At 31.8% G+C, this 18,042-nt stretch overlaps 1 protein-coding gene across 1 annotated transcript; it reads right to left on the bottom strand.

The window, feature by feature from the left end:
* Positions 1 to 6,389: 6,389 nt before the first annotated feature.
* On the bottom strand, positions 6,390 to 17,607 carry LOC113518909 (roundabout homolog 1-like). The gene is made up of 17 exons (XM_026903934.3): positions 17,305 to 17,607; positions 15,997 to 16,189; positions 15,009 to 15,112; positions 13,245 to 13,398; positions 12,374 to 12,578; positions 11,913 to 12,099; positions 11,711 to 11,835; positions 11,479 to 11,613; positions 11,200 to 11,397; positions 10,779 to 11,076; positions 10,296 to 10,411; positions 9,591 to 9,802; positions 9,121 to 9,281; positions 8,887 to 9,018; positions 8,442 to 8,593; positions 7,591 to 8,030; positions 6,390 to 7,236 (listed from the first exon to the last, which is right to left on the bottom strand). The coding sequence occupies exons 1-17, from the start codon at positions 17,405 to 17,407 to the stop codon at positions 7,155 to 7,157; spliced, it is 2,997 nt and encodes a 998-aa protein (XP_026759735.2). The 5' UTR covers positions 17,408 to 17,607; the 3' UTR covers positions 6,390 to 7,154.
* Positions 17,608 to 18,042: the final 435 nt, after the last annotated feature.

Below are 18,042 nucleotides of genomic sequence, written 5' to 3'. Positions count from 1 at the left end.
GTACTGATATATGTTTTATTCAAAGGTAGATACTAATAATTATAACGATTGGATAACCGTAATGGGTAAATATAACACAAACATAACTTATACAGTATTTTTTTCGGAGATGTATTATCATGTGTTTTTTATACATATAGTAATTCAATATAGCTATGCCGTGATTTCGCTCGTAATTTTATTGTAATCCACAAGCAATGAGCTATCAAATGCTAAAAGAATTCTTACTTAGAATTTATCAGATTAGCGTGTTTAAATAAATAAACAAATATATAAACTCTTCCCTTTTATTGTATTAGTATACATATAAAATAACGTAAATTTTTTTAATAATACAGGATTGCGACAGATAATATTATAACCTACACAATAAAGTTATTAATACCAAAAACCATCTCAATGTAGACATTTGAAATGTCCGTAATTGGCTGTCTCTACAATTTGTCGGTATACTACATTCGTTTGTTTACGCTTGTCGCTCGAAACAGCCTCTCACAGTGACGCGTACATCTGACAATTTTTCTCTGTCGCCCCGCCTCTTGACTTCAGAGCACGAGTGAGGGCTCTTTTGAAAATTGCACCATGGGGGAGTGTTGATTAATAAAGAAAATAAAATTCATGAAACTCGGAACGATATGATTGAATGGAGTCACGTTTTTCTTGAATATAGTAGATTGAATCTTATTCATATATTTTCAGAGTATGGTTGTTATTAATTGATAAGGCTTTGTATCTATGGTCTATTTTAAAAGAATTTAATAAAAATATAAACAAATGATAAATTTAATCCAACTATAAGACAGTCTGTAGGTTTCCATACAAATAAAAAAATAAATATATCAATTATTTATTTCTATTTGTTAATTTAATTTAGAGAATGTTTCTATGAGATTTTCAACAAAATCTGAATTTTATTAAAATCTATTGAAGCAGATTACACCTACTATTGTTCTTATCGCCATGTAGTCCTGGCATAGAATGGGCCACTCCTTCCTTTTCCATGGAAGTCGTAAGAGGCAACTAAAGGAGGGCGAGGGAAGGGCAGCAGCGTTCCTCTTAAAACATCTCTAAATCCTAACTGCGGTTGCTAATTCGCCTGTAAAATGTGGCAACTACTGGCAAAACCCCCTAAGGGGGAGGCTTACGTATAGCAGTGGACAGTTACAGGCTAATATGATGATGACAACATGATGACAGTCTGCTGGTGTCCATACAAATAAAAAATCTATTTATTAATTAAATTTTTCGATTTGTTACTAATTTAGAGGATGTTTCTATGATAATTTCAACAAAATCTGAATTTCATTAAAACCTATATTGTAGCAGATTATGCCTACTTATTGTTCGCAGTATGGTCCTGGCATAGAACGAGCCATTTATTCCTTTCCTGTTGGTGTCGTAAGAGGCGACTAAGAAAACTTAATGGTCGAACAATGGGCACAGCGCCTACTTTAAATACTCACCAAATCCTAACTGAGGTTGCCAACCGCCTGCCAAACATGGCAATTATTAGCAAACCCCTCCTTATAGCGGCTTATGTTCAGCACTGGACATTTAACGGCTGATATGATGTTTGTTCTAATACTAATTGTATATTTAATATTCATCAAGTATTTTTTACACTGTAATGTTACATGTCTGACATCTGAAAGCCTGATAGAGAGGAAATAAATCACTACCAACCACGGTATCTAAACCTCAGGTTGTTTTATTGAAAACTTTGTATCAGAGGTTTATACTATACATAATAATGCTTGGCATTATTATGTATAATAAAAATAGTAGGCTTGGAAGTTTTAAATTTGCTTAGCTCTGTGTACTTATTGTTGTCAGCCATATCCTATCCACTCTTGGAATGAAAAAACCCTTTTAACTAATCATATAGGTTTATTACAAAAAAAAATTATTGTATAGCATATTTTAATTTCTATTAGTATTATAAATGCGAAAGTAAGTTTGTAACAATGGATGTTTCTTTCTTACACCTTCACGCAAAAAATACTGAACGGTTGGACGAAATTTTATACTTGGCTATAACTAACTTAGCTCTTTATATACCGATTCATGCGAGAGAAGCCATGAGATATATTTTAAGTTTATAACGAGTAAGCGTGTAAGTACACTAATTATCGAATAGTTTTTTTTTTATGCAACTTAACTGATGGAAATTGGTAACCGTCGCCTTTAGACATAAGCAGTACCATGGACATAACAGAGTACACTGTTTCGCCTATAATAACCCCCATGCGTAGTCATTCCTGAGGACTCAGGTGTTATTCTTCTGTACCCTGTAAATTCACTACCATATCCCACTCTTTAAACTGAAACACCGCCATGCAAACACAACTGCTTCACGGTAAAAACACGAATGAGACAGAGATGCTCTAGCAAACGACTTTTGTACAAAGTCACCTTCTGGTAAATTAGTCGTAATTCTAGAAATTCTTGTCGCCAGACGGCAACCTCAGTTGTAATATAAGAATTAAGAATATAGGTAAAGAATACATTTCAATTAAAATATTATTGGATACCTACCATCTGTACCTTATTTATAACCTACATTATTATTATTAAGTATACCATATACCTCATAATAATAATGACTATATAATTGAATTTTAGTACAATTTATTACTGTCATTACTATGTAATAATGATGGTAATAAATTGGATCAAAATGTGACAGTATTTAAGATAATTAAATTTGATCGTCTATCATTTATTAAGTACAAACTGTATCTCGCAGCTTTACCTGCTTCAAATAAGACAATACTGTAATAACTCCGTTTAGATATTCAAATGTTGAAAAAAATCCTATAATATTAGATTTTACTGTGCAATAAAGTGTTATAAACAATTTAAACCCTCTTTAACGTAATTGTACCAAACACTTTTACAAACTTTTACATTTAAGCAAAAATCTCATATTAGTACCAAAAATCCATAAAACTCTAAATATTATCTTAGAGAAAACGCAAGAGACGTTGGAACTGAAAACTGGATGAAGTCATTTTTATTCTTCGTTTCTTGTCACTTATTTCTATTTGATTACTCCGCAGTGTGAAGGTTAGTATTATACAGATTCTATAATAAATTGTAACACAAACCTAATTGAAACAAATTAAAGTCATTAATCCTTTCATGGCGATATTTATTTGCGTTTGTGTGCTTAATTAAGTTTGAGAAATCACCTCAATTTCCCTTTATTAAAACTATGAGCGTAAAACAGTTTTGGTGTTTGACAAGAGGCGTCATCTAACACCTGGTGAGAAATGCAATCAAGTTTAATTATTACGGGTATTAATAACAAGGGTGCACTTGGGGCGAGGACCTGACCCGTTGCTATGGCAACACCCCAAGATTTGGACGCAGCCTGCGCTCCACGTACACGCATAGGACGTGTTTAGTTATTTACGAGTTGAGCTGATTACAGTTGTAATTGTGTGGCATTTTCAGCACAGCTTGTCATTTTGCCAGACACAAACATAAAGCCGGATAAGACCTCTATGAGTCGTGATCAAGGGTATGTTTTGAGAATCTGTGACGTACGATATTTGTAAATAATATTTAAAAACAGAAAATAGTTAATGTTTTAAAATTCAGTTAATGTACTTTATGAGTTAATTAATTAAGTTATAAATTTAAATTCAAACCATCTTTATCCAAATAAACTTGTTTACAAGCACTTCTATATCGTCATTTTTTATGAATGCAAGGTTCAGAAAGTTATTGCTGAGAAGAGACAGATAAAACTCGACAGTTATTTTATAAAATCTCTGTTAACATTATGTTTCTTTATTTAAATATTCTATGCCTAAAATTACTGGTCATTAAAAATCCCGTGCATAACGCCCTCTATGGGGGATGGGTAGAAATGGTATGGTAATCCCACCTGCGCTAACGGGATATGCTGGCGGAGCACTAGTGAAGGATGAGAATGAAAACAGGCCAGTTAGTTCATCATGATGAATTCATCAGGAATTACCCATGACAGTTTCTAGGGAGAACCGCGAGGAGGTCGACCTGGTTGGGTCTATTGCTAGCAATGGGATTCTCAGTTTCCATTACTAACAATCCCTTCCTCTATGGAGGAGGCTATGTTCAGCAATGGACAATTAATGTCTGGTACAATAACAACAACACTATCGAAATATTATTTAGATTATTTACTAATCTCTAGGTCTATAAATAGTTTTCATCAATCAAGTATAGGTTTGCTTCATATTTCACTACAAACTACAGTTTTGAGTTAATTGCATCCATTCATTTGCCACATGTTAGTTTTTTTTCAAATTAATAACCTCCCTCAAAGTTATTAAATTGTTGGGCAATTGATGGGCCAATCAGTGCATCAAAACTGCGCATTTCACCTAAAAGTTACACAAGAGTATACCAACTGTTATCTAGTACTAGAATTTGGCCTATAAAACGTATACGATTTTACGGGTGTCAAAGCAAATCGCATCGCCACAATGACGGTGCTTATGGGAGATTTTATGCTATACGTGTCATAAAGTTACCGGTTTCAGTTGAGGACGATGGTAAAAATATCAAAAGATAAATAGCTCAATATTAAGTCCAAATAGCATACGATACTATGAATGTCATATTTATTTAGACTTAACTTTTAATATATATTTTTTTGTGAAATAGTACCCTATTACACAAAAAAAAAATATAAAAACAGGTACAGATATTTATCCAATATTATATACTATTTATTATTATTACAAGTTTTTAAATACTGAAAAATGAAATGTAAACAATCAACAGTATAAAATATATAAGTATATAAGTAATTTATACTGGGCCAATTACTGACTCTAAATATGAGATAGTTCAGTGCTGACATGATACTGCCGTCGTAGAAATTATACACCCTATTTAAATAATAAAAAAAAAAACTTGAAATAAGAAATAATAGTTTTAATGCGATTTATATTTGCTTGAAACTTCTTTTGTTTTGTGTGATTTAAGTCGAAAAATTGATACTCTATAACAGGAGTACATTTTTGAAATTAAATTTTCTTCGTATCGAATTCGCTTAGTATATGAAACACCAACAGCATACATAAATAATATACTTTCGCTTCATAAATGAAGCTTGCAAGTGGGTAATATATAGCATCCTTAGGTGTGTCAACCTATTAATAGGTAATTCATAACCGCGACATCAATTTATTGCCTATAAATCTAAATACGAGTACATTGTAAATGTTACTTTGAAATACGCACCAATCTCTATTGAACTTGATACAACTTTTCCTAGAAAGTGTAAAGACGGATTCAACTCAAGCGATTTACAGGCGATTCGCTGGTTTATAGCCCAGTAAAGTGTTTTTAATTGCGAGGAAACGAGCACGGTATATTAGGCAATCAATTCTTTCTACGTTTATTTTACGGATGCTAATGTCTCATAAAATCACAGAAAATTTAACACCTGCTTTTTTTTAATAATAACATTTTGAAAATATAAAGTAATTTAAGATCAAAATTAATACGTATTAAAATAAAATTTTAAAATATTTATGTCATGATACCTCTAATAATGTAAAAATCTCTGCATGCATTTAGGTATACTGTTTACACTATGACTTAGTTTACAGTTATTTTTTATAACGATGTAGATTTTATGATTATTCATGTCATCTCTCATTTGAAATCGACGATACCCGACTACTTTTGAACTGAATAGGAGCTATTATTCATCAGCACGTTCTACGAGTAAAGTTAACGTAAATAGGTAATTAAAATACATTATGGCTCACGATAGTTGTCGACGTAGATTTCCTTTTTAAAACTATAGCTAAAGTACTTTATATAGCTTTGCTAGAAGCGGTAACTCTGGTAAATAGCAGACATCTTACAAACATCTTCTTAGATCTCGCCTCACCCACTCTTACGTCATTCCATTTTATTTTTGGAGAGTCGTCACCTTTCATATCGGGAGTAACTATTTATTTATGTAAGCAATATATATCGTAGTGTAGAATGATTTAGAGTTGGATGAAGCAATGGCATGTGTAGAAGTAAGAATGCTCAGCAGCTTGTTTAGGAGATGATTATATCCGATAGAGATTGGAAGTCGTGTGATTTCAGCACGGAATAGTTCACCTCTTCCTTTCCTGTGGGTGTCGTAAGAGCAATTAAGGGAGGGCGGGGCATGGGCAGCAGCGTTCTTCTTAAAACATCTCTAAAGCCTAACTGCGGTTATCAGTTCGCCTGCCAACTGTGGCAACTACTTGCAAAACCCCCAAGGGGAGGCTTATTAAGCAACAGTGGACAGTTAAAGGCTGACATGATGAATGGTGGAAGTAAAAAAGTGATAATATTGATGTTATTTACACCTATTATGTATAGAGTAATGGAGAATCATTAAAACAAACACATAGAAATGTAAATGATTTAATATTGCTGATTGGCTCAAGACATTTCTACAAATGTTTAAGACTGTTAAAATATATTTTCGATACAAATTTTTTTACAGCTGTGACTAAAAATGGCCTTCAAATTCGTTTGGTTCGGTTTATAAATACAGTTATTAATTTACTAGACAATAAAATAGATAAGATGCTTATTGTGTAAATGAACGATAAAATTGTATAAGGATATCAAATATTAAAAAATATGTACAAAATAAAGAATCGAATAAGAAATTATACTATATCACAGTCACTAGAGAAAGATGAAACCTATTTCTAAAGTCTACAATACGGTAAACAGCAGTCTATTTAAAAACACACCCACAGCAGCTAAACTTGAAAAACATACAATTACACCTCCACATAATATATTATTATCAGCCTATAAAAATAAATACAAAACAAACAAGAATTTATTTGCTTAATCAAAATACAAATTAGGCACACTATAATTTTATATATGACTGAGCTTGCGTGTATAATCACAATTAATCGATTGTTTGGTTTATGGTTAAATTATTTACCTCAGGTTCGATTGTGGGCACCTAGGTATTGATGAGACCGATTTATTTAAATTATTTATAATAATATTTAAGTGGTGGTGTAATGAACTTTCAAATTTTCCGTCAATATATGCAGAAACCTTTCATACATATGTACAAATTAACTAATTAGTATTGCTTGGTTTACGTACTAATGATATTCGTTAACAATACAGTTGAAAAACAAAAATTAACTCCGATACGTATGTCCTGAACAGCCTGATGCACCCGAGTTGTTGGCATATCCCCGCATGTCTCGGTAATGAGATTCTCTGTGAATAATGATTTTATAAAATAGAATAGTTTAATTATATTACATTGGAAAACTATAATAACATAAAAAAAAAATTACGATGTACTATTACTGGCTTTTTAAATATCAAACTGAACCTTAAACATTAAATAAAGTTACAATTTGGGACAGAAATACGACAAAATTGTACTACGAGTATATATAAGTAATATATTATTGTTAAATATTAAAACATTTTTATACGAAAATAGTAGTTCGAAATAAATAAATATTGACTTTTAATATAAGAAAAAAAAAGGTTTATTGCCTAAATACTGGATTAGAGAGAGAGAAATTTACAAAAATAAACATTTTCTTTAATATACATACATACCTTTCATACGGTGGTGGTGGAAGAATGTCACACAAATTCATTCTACAATTTTGATCACTCCGTTCTCCACTTGAGTGTCTTGTATCTTGAGTTCGATGTCTGAAACTATTTTCTTTCCCTAACCAATGCCATTGTGGATAATCATATTCAACTTCTGCCATAGCCCAGTCCTTATTAGCATCGTGATGGCTTGATGATCTAGAATGATTTGTTTTACATGATGGGCAATCATCTATCGACATTTCTTGTATATCATCGGCGTCGTTTCCACATTTTGTCATTTCGCTGTAGTCTTTTGTTAATGTAGAACTACTACTGCGACAGCACGTAGAACATTCTTCATTAGAGTATTGATTACTTTCTCCAAAGGATCTAATCATACTGTTGTCACATGATCCTGGACTATTGGCACATTTCATGCAAGAGTCTTCTATATCAGTCTATAATATGAAATGAATTGCATTATAGTCGGTTCCATATCAATATTTTACAATTAAACCAGCAATGTTTGCGTAATATACGAATCATGAGATTTTGAGAATGAATAATTGATCTAGATAGATGATACAACGGGGAAAATTCAATTTAACGAGAAATACAATTTAAATTTTCGACCGGAGCTCGACTGCGAGGTACTTCATTTTAAATCTATATGCAAACTATAAACAATATAATGAGATACAATACACATTTTTCATTGTGAACATTATTACTAATATTTAACATTTTTATTGTTAAATAAAAAAATTTTAAAGTGAGAGTGTACTTTTGTCCCATTAGTATATTACTAATTCAGTTAATAACAACTAAAGTAATATTAAAGAATCAAATTTAATAACGAATTTCTATACCTGATAATTAAGTTCAGTATAAATGGCACTAGAAGCATATGGTTCCGGAGGCATTCTTTTGTATTCTTCTTGAGGCATCGGGTTCATAGTGTGAGAATGCTGTGGTAAAGTATATTCTGCTTCCATAGCCATCGTTCCTACAGAGTGACCGCCTACAATTTAAGATGGGTTCTATTAAAACAAAGCAAAATAAAGTGTCTAATATCACATAATAAAATTATTTCATTCGACCGTGCAATGAAAACATTAATGTCATATATGGTTTTATAATTTGATCCGTATAATACAGGTGCCTAAAAAACATACAGTTTCCTTTAAATCTAGAGCTGAGGGTTTGAACCTAGAAATGATACTCAATACTTACAATGTATGTTTATAAATATAATTGAATAATCATAAGATTCAGTATATATGAGTAATAACATATGTGTGTATTATTACTTACTATGCAGAAGACTTTGATGACAATTCAATATTTCTATCCTAGGTTCATTTGATCCTTCAAATACTGGTCTTTCTCGGAGCCAAACTGCTTCTTTACCTAATAAACACTGGTGAGCATTAGCTATAGCTGTACCTGGAAGAAATTTCTCATGATATTAATATTGATTATGTTCAATACACACTTAATTCAAAAATTTATATTTTATATTCTGCTTTTCAATTATAGATTACTAACTTGTCGAATTTTGGCTTTTTCGTTGTTTTGAATTTCGATGTCTAATGTAAATTACTGTAGCTGCGCTAATTAAAACTAATACAAGTAGACATGCGCACAATACCAACAACCATGTTTCTTGGAACATAGACAAAATAGCTTTATCCGTAGCCGGTTCAGTTCTGAAACAATCAGTAATTTATCAATATCAGTACATAAAATAAACACTAATCAGTATGGCTGTCATGAATAATTTTAAATCCCTTAGTACTTGTGTGATGTAGCTTTCCTTTATTTTGTAAAATTGTTCATTTCCTTGTCTAGCTTTCCTTTGTTTATATGTAAACATACATATAAAAATATTATCTTTCTGGTTAGAATTGATTTAAATGGTTGCAGGTCCTAATTCTACATATGTAACAGGCTCCTTATGTCTTATTTACAAAGAAAAATCAATATTTCAGTCAGTTCACAACTAGTATTTTACTTACTGCACATAATGTCTTTGTGTCTGCGTTGGTATCATATGTATGAGCGCAGGCGCACTAAATGGGCCGTGTCCTCTATGAGTGACAGCTGCAGCGCGAGCACTGTAGCGCCCACCAGCACGGAGAGAACTAGCCGCAGCGGCACGAGTACGCGGTCCTAGCGACATTTGGCCTACAACTCGACCACCATTGCCCCCACCTACCCTCACTTCGATCTAAAAAAGGAACACTCTTGTAGAGATTTTTAATTGAATGTTAAGTATGGCTGATGATTTTAAAATTAAAATAAAGAAAATACTTAAATATTCATTAAATGGAAGTCAATAACCTGAAGGTTGATTAATTTAATGAATTCTGTCAGAAGACAGAACTCATTCAAAAGAACTACTCAGTTTTAGCATTTATTGCGTTTTTAATATAATATTAAATGCCAATTATTCTTTAAAAGTATTAATTAAAAAAGCTTTTTAACAATATTAATTACCTACAATAATGGTAAAGTCTTGGAGCTATTTGATATCAATTAATTAGGTTACCTAAAGTTACAGGAAATTTCGCAAACCCAGGGCTCAGCAAAGTAAAATAAGTTAAAGAAAATTTAGAGAAGCTCTTCTCTACTTCATATTTCTTAAAGTCGAACTGACTAAAATAGTTTTACTTCAGAAAAGCAGATAAATGAATGTTGTTAGTTAAAGGAAAAGTACTAACCAAGTAACCAGAAAGTTCACCGTTCCAAGTATGTACGGGGGGCGGATCCCACCGAATCCACGCTGACGTCGCATTTATCACGCCAGCTGAAAGACTCTGCGGTGGTGCCGTTGGAACTGGAAAATACTTACAACGTCAGCTTTTAGGATATTAAACTTTGATTAAAAAGTCTTTACAAAAGGAAAATAATTTTAAAAACGTTTTAATAATACTTGGTCTCGTAAACAACCTGACACCGCAGTTGAATAAAGTAGAAACCGTCACTTATCAATATAACACTCATTGTATGATTTTATTACTAGAGACTAAGTTTCTATAACCTGTTAATTCATTAGCATATTTCATACTTTGAACCAAATACAAAAGTAAAATAGAGGTACTCAAGCAGAGATTTTTTTGTTGAAGGTCTTCTGCTAGTAGTGTAAAGTATATTAATTTGGATTAAAGTATATTATTTTTAATTATAGGAGAAAATATTCTTACCGTCTTCTTCAGTAAAACCAGATTTCATATTAGATGGTTTTCCTAGCAGTAACTTATAAAATGGCATTAAAAATACATCATATTGAGCATACGGCATCAACCCTGTTAATACATGACTAGATGACCCACTGTTATGTACAGTGGTCATAGAAAAATTTTCATATTTACTAAATTCAACTATGCTGTCTAACGATGAATTAGAATTCATGGGGTTTTCCATTACATATTGTCGATTAAGAGATGTTCCATTAAACCATATTTTTACACCTTCCAAATATTCATTATAATCTGTCATCACCTGTAGAAAAAAAAACGTTATAATTTTTTTTTATAATATATGCAATATCACATTACAATTTTTTTATATTTTATATAAAGACATACGGGTATTTATCAATTAAAATTATATGAAAATACTCACATCCCAAACAATTTTAATTGTAGTAGCAGATATTCCTTCAACCCGTCTTAGAGCTAAAACATCTTGTTGCAAATAACGTCGAGCTTGTACTAATTCATACTGTGTCATTGGTGGATAATTTAATGGTTTATTTAACTCAGGATAAGGAGAAGATGACTCAGAGTCTCCCTTGAAAGAATTGGCTTCTCTTCTTAAAACCTACAACATAGTCCAACAATTTAAGTCAGAAACCAGTTTATATTAAATTACTTTAAAAGTAATTAGGAGATCAATCATTACCTGAAGAGTAGCAGTATGCAAAGCACTACCGGCAGCACTCACAGCAACGCAAGATAATCTACCCGCATGTCGAGTTAGTACTCGATCTAAATATAATGAACCGGTACCGTGACTTGATTTCGGAAATATTAATTCCTGTAATAATAACTAAAACTTATTATCACATCTATATTTCACACCTTAATAATTCTCATTTATATTTGGCAAGCACAATTCATATCTTATATCTTACCTGGGACCCTTCCATAGTCCAAAATACAATAGGCTTAGGTGACCCATCCGCTTCGCATGGAAATGACACAGCTTCTCCTTCCCATGCTGTTTGGTCCGAAGGCACTCGTGTAAAATGAGGTAAAGCTGTGAAAACAGTAATAGTATTAATGAAAAATTTATTTAAATAAAATAATCTTAGTTTTTTTTTTTAAGTGACTTACAATAAACTGTTAGTATGGCACTGGCTGCACTTGAACCCGCTTGGCTTTCCGCTCTACAAGTATATGTTCCCGCGTCTGTAGAAGCTAATCGGTCTATTCTTAAGGATCCTCGGCGTACTATTGCATAAGGAGATAAAGTGCCACTGTCACGCGACCATGTAACAGACACGTCTGATTCTGGTGACGCCTAAAATATAAAGTATTATTTACTTATTTTTACTTATAATTAAATGGCTTGTAACTGATTAATCGTGACGTAATTTCTCACAGTAACTTAGTTATAACAAAGAGCTCTTAACTTAGTTATAACGAATAACTTTGTTTCTTTAATTAATTACTGTTTGGAATTGGATCAATATGAACAGCAAAGGAGTTGGAATTACTCGATCACTGTTTAATTTCATGGTTGGCGTAACAAACAAAAGTAACAAGAAACCGCATAGCTACATATCTCGACTTACTTGGCAATGAAACTCGATGTTCTGGCCTATTAGCGCCGTTATATTATTAGGTTTCACTAGAAAATGTGGTCTGCGTAATACGAGCAATGTAGCAGGGCGCGATTGCCTTTCTCCTGCCACATTAGATGCCACGCATATGTATACACCACTATCTGATGGTAAACTCTCGAGAATTTTTAAGTTACCACCATCTACTACAGATATTCTGAAAGAAACATTTAAGAAATAAGTGCCGCACCAACCACTAATAAAATTATAATTCCCACATATAGATGTACAGCACCTATAATAAAAATGAGCATTACTCATGTTTGTCTTAGTCGATATTTCGTTTTTAATTTCCTTAATTGATTACATTTCTGAGTCACTAGGCCTAGGTATTGATATTAGCATGACTAAATGAAGTAGCAAAAAATTATTTCTCATCAACTGATTAATAAAAATATATACCTAAGAAATTATCTATACATGTTTTTATATTCTTTTAATTATACGCGTGAAATTAAACTTAATTACATAATAAGTAAATTGCTTTTATTTTAAATACACAATCGGAACTTAACGCGATGTAAAAGACTTTACAGGTAAATAGTACCTACGTATCTGCTTCTTTATTGCCGACGTTGTGAATTTAAAATATGTGTAAACAACGCGAAAGTTTAAAATTAACTAAACTGCTATTGCCAACCCGCACTACCAAGCGTGGCAATTACTCGCAAAACCTTCCTTATGGAGGGGACTCAATCAATCAAAAATGTCTCATCAATGGATAGTTAACGGCTAATATGATGATTATTGTTCTAATGCCTATGGGGGAGGCTATGTCCAACAGTGGACAATTAACGACTGATACAACAATATTAATAAGTACCTTCCATTGACTTCCACGTCTAAAGTCTGTCCATCTTTAATCCAATGGACAGAAGGATCTGGCACTCCTTTGGGAGAGGAACATTCTAGTAAAGCGGGTTCTCCACTTGCCACTTTTACATCATGAGGTTCTGTTCTAAATTCATCTCGAAGAACTGAAATAAATATCTTATGAAAACTACTCAATGTCTACTTCTAACTAAACGCACATACAAGCAGATGTTAGTACAATAAAACAACATTCTCACTTACGAGTATGACACAATTAATATGTGAACAGATAAACCGTATAAGTACATGTTAAATATACGCCCTTGTGGTCCCGGTATAGTATAGGCCACCCCTTCCTTTCCCGTGGGTGTCGTAAGAGGCAACTAAGGGGGGCAAAGGATGGGCAGCAGCGGGCCTCTTAAAATATCTCTAAAGCCTAACTGGGGTTGCCAATTAGCCTGCTAAGCGTGGCAACTATTGGCAAAATTCCCCAAGGGGGAGGCTTATGTTTAGCAGTGGATAATTAAAGACTAATATCATAATGATAAAAATAATTGCCCATAATAAATGTTATGTATGGGTAGGTATGTTAGCAAATTACCGTTTATGCTTTTCGTAGTTTACTTAACTTCACAACACTTAATCGATATTTTAACATATCCAATGAGGTATTAGAAAATAACTATTATAAAGGTAGGTAGATTGTAAATATTTAACATATAGGGGAGGAAACCTAACTTCCACGTTTACTAGTAATCGATTTCCATCGTTTTGAACGAAAGTAGTAGCCCGACTCATATTATTTACGTTTCTATAGTATATAAGAAAATAATATATGTATAAATAAATTAAGTATAATTAATTCAATATAATATATTATGTATATTTTTGTGTTTCTGAAAATATTAACCAAATTATCGGCGTATTTAATAATGACAGTAAATGTTATTATCAAAGAAAACATCATGGAATATTATGAATTAATTAATTAATAAAAACTCTTTATTATTTCCTACAAAGAATGTTACAGATTATAAAGATTAACAATATGTATACAAACAAAATGAGTAATTAATTATATAATGTTCTCTAAAGAATACTCATATTCTGTTATTACTCTTAAATCTTTAACGCATTTTGTATAAAAAATGTAACAATTACCTTATCTTTTATACTAAAAATATAACAACAATTTTTATACCAAAATATAATTATGCATGTCTAGATACATTATGGTAGATATAAGATGGAATAACCCAAACGAATCACACAAAACTCAAACATCAGCAATAAAACAAATGGACATGACAAGTTCCATAAAATCCGATTGTAAAATATTTTTTTTTTTTTACTGTTATTGGCCGTCATATTTATTTTGTACAGTCATCGTGTAGTACATAATGGCACTCCTACAATTCAGACTAATATAACGTTTATAAAACTCGATCAAACCATTTATACTTGGGCCATAATGCATTTATGCTATGAGTCAAAGGTCAAAATATACATGCATACACATATACATATATATTGTAACTAACACGAAAATTTTGGGACACCACCTACCTACACTTGAGCTAGATAAAGTTGAAAGTAGAAAAGTTTATTTATTGAACTGACCAGACCGAGAATCGAACTCGGAACCTCATTTTCGCAGCACAACGTGCTTCATACTGCATCACAAATATCGTCCATAGCCAATATCCTCCCATTATTTCCCTTCTCTTCCAATATATTCAATACAAATTATATACGTATATAAACATTATATTACCAGCAATGGTCAATGTGGCATTTTTACTAATTGCTTCGCCGACAGAGTTCCTCGCGACACACCAATACACTCCTTCGTCGCTTTCCTTTTTACCACGCATAACCCTACAAGGTAACAACATAATTAGCCCCTAAGTAGTAAAGCAAACCGTAAAACTCTCGTAAAATAATTTTCAGATTTCAAACATTATCGTCAAAGTTACAAAACAAAAATTCTATTAGTGTAACTAAAAATTCTAAAAGAAAAGTTTAGAAAATAAATATTATTATTAGTAACTTTCACAACAATTTTTAATATCACTTTTAAAAATTCCAAATTATATAGCTGCTATATATTATACATCTAATAAGTTCCATATATAAAAACTACTCCGAACAAATTAATAACAATTACTCTATGCTATATAGGAGAGCAGCAGGTCATGATAATATCTGATTACCATCTTTAACGTCAATAGGTACGCAGATACAAGTGTGAAATTTAAATTTTTTAGACATAAACTTTATCTGAATCGGTCTATTTGTTTGATTCATGTAATTCATACAATATTAATAATAATAAATAGTTTGCATATATGGGGTTGTTTGTTATTACATAGATATTTGATATTTGTTGACTGATGCAATTATATTACAGTTACTTATGTTAACAATTGTATAAAATAAGGTATAAGACTACACTTTATAGTCAATAAAATGTTATAATTTCTAAAATACAAACTGTTTATTTATAAAATCATCAATTCCGATTTAGCAATAATGAGTTAGTTTGTCTGCCTCCCTAGACAAAATGCAAATGAATCTATCGATAGAATCGTTTCAGTCAGCGCTCACATGAGAAAGAACAACAGCGCATGTCTCCATCTAATTCTATTCCATGGACTAACTAGCGATAACGATTCTATCAATAGAATCGTTTATACTTTTCTAGGGAAGGAGGGGGGGTTTGGACTACGTGTCGCAAGTTTACACTTATCGTAACAACATACCTAAGAAATAACAGTCCATCTTCAAGCAACACTCTATGTGGATGATCTGTTGGTGCGAGCGGTATCCCATCTTTATACCACTGAATGGTCGGCTTTGGCTTCCCTTCAGACACGCACCGCAGGGTAGCAGGTTCGCTTCTCCCGACAATCGTGTCCGCTGGATGTTCTTTGATACGCGGCGCACGACTTTGAGCTTTATGGAAAAAGAATTATTTGAAAGGGATGGAATTTGAATGAAGCGTGCAACAATAGCATTTGTATAGTGAGACTCTAAAATATTGGGACAGGCACCAACTGTCACTATTGTTACGATGATAGTTTGTATAATATTATTACCACCTGAATCACGAATGCTTCCACAATAGGCCGTTTAATTCCTTTATAATGTATATTTGATAATTATATGGTTGTAAATCTTCTAATATTTGTGTACTTAGTCAAACGCAAAAAACATTAAAAAGGTAGGTGCCTAAAATCGAAAGAAATTATATACCTTTCGTATTAAAAAAATAACTGAAATTATAAAAACATACAAAACAAGATACAACGAGTGATAAATCTTAACCCCTCGAATACATCAATTAAAAGTACATATTTTTCCTATAAGTTTAAATCACCTCTAAATTTTGATTTTTTTATGTAAATAAATGAAACTAACTTATTTCATGCATTAATTAAATAAACCATATAGTAAAAAAAAATCATGAGCAAATACTTTCTTAATCTTTTTAAATTTTTATTTAACATTGTGTAGAAAAAGACTGGCGTAGCTATTTATTTTTATTTAAACACGAAATTTTTTGTCTATAATATTTTGCAAATAGATATACTACATATATAACTTTTCATTACATACATTACAAATTAGGTTTTTCGTACTTAACAAAATGCAAGGTGTAAGTAGTTCACGTTTGGTCACATGAGGTTGATTACAAGGCTCCATTTTTCTAATACTATCTCTAAAATTAAAATTTCAGTTTGATATCACAGCAAAATCTTTATTTTAAGAACTAAAATGAACAAAATTTTTGATATATTTAAGTCAAAATTATTATATATTTAGTTTATGATAGTTCATAAAACAATAATTTTGGAAAATTGTTAAATTTCTAGATTAAGAGATAGGTTCAAAGACATAGAACCTCAGAATCAGCCCCATTGTCTCAAATTATAATTGTTAATATATTCTGAGTGTAATAAATTATATATAATTTTTTATTTGTTTACTAATTATATTTTAATAACAAATAGTCCTGGCCTGCGATATCAATTGATTCAGATATCGACTTGCACAAAAAAATCACTTACCTTTCGTTGCACAGGGAAAACTGAACAAAAGGTGCAAAAAGATAACACACTTGATGAACTGGTTCCATGCACGTTTATCTGTTTTAATTGGTCCCGCGACCATGCTTGACACTTTGCACTTCGCGTTCACACCTCATATTTAAAGTCACAAAAAATCATTTTCTCTCACTTTGAATAGATTTAATATTCTTAATTTAAATTATACGAATAGTTTTTAAACGACATCGCGATGTATACGGAGCATAAGGCGACACAGCCTCTACGTTCAATATCTTTAGGGTGACTGCCCCCCACTCTAGCTTTGACATTTCGCGCCGACTCAGTCGAGCTTTTGCGGATTATTGAAATGGCACTCGATGACGATGATTTCCGATTTGCATTCTGTAAATATTGTTTTATACACCTCAACTATTACAGTATTTTCATAAAGAAATTACAGTTAAAAAGCATTATTCCAATCTACGCTATTGCAAATCAGCAAATGGTTCAATCTTTTCAATAATACAGGTATTTGTTATGTTCGATTATTGGAATATGATATCTATTTTTACTGAACATAGTACTATAGTACTTACGTATAATTTATGACATTCTTTATAGCCCAGATAATTAGTATACTATAACAGTGCAAACGTATATAATAACTTTTTCTTAAACTTTCAGTTTTGACTTACATCAGGCACCATTGCTTGAGTATTAGTAAAAAAAGAAGAAAAAATTTATACAAATGGTCAATAG

The sequence above is a fragment of the Galleria mellonella genome, unplaced genomic scaffold (assembly GCF_026898425.1).
Source record: "Galleria mellonella isolate WM207_F2 unplaced genomic scaffold, CSIRO_AGI_GalMel_v1 utg165, whole genome shotgun sequence".
Lineage (NCBI taxonomy): Eukaryota > Metazoa > Arthropoda > Insecta > Lepidoptera > Pyralidae > Galleria > Galleria mellonella.
The sequence above is the reverse complement of the archived record's forward strand: the minus strand, read 5'-3'. Positions and strand labels throughout refer to the sequence as shown.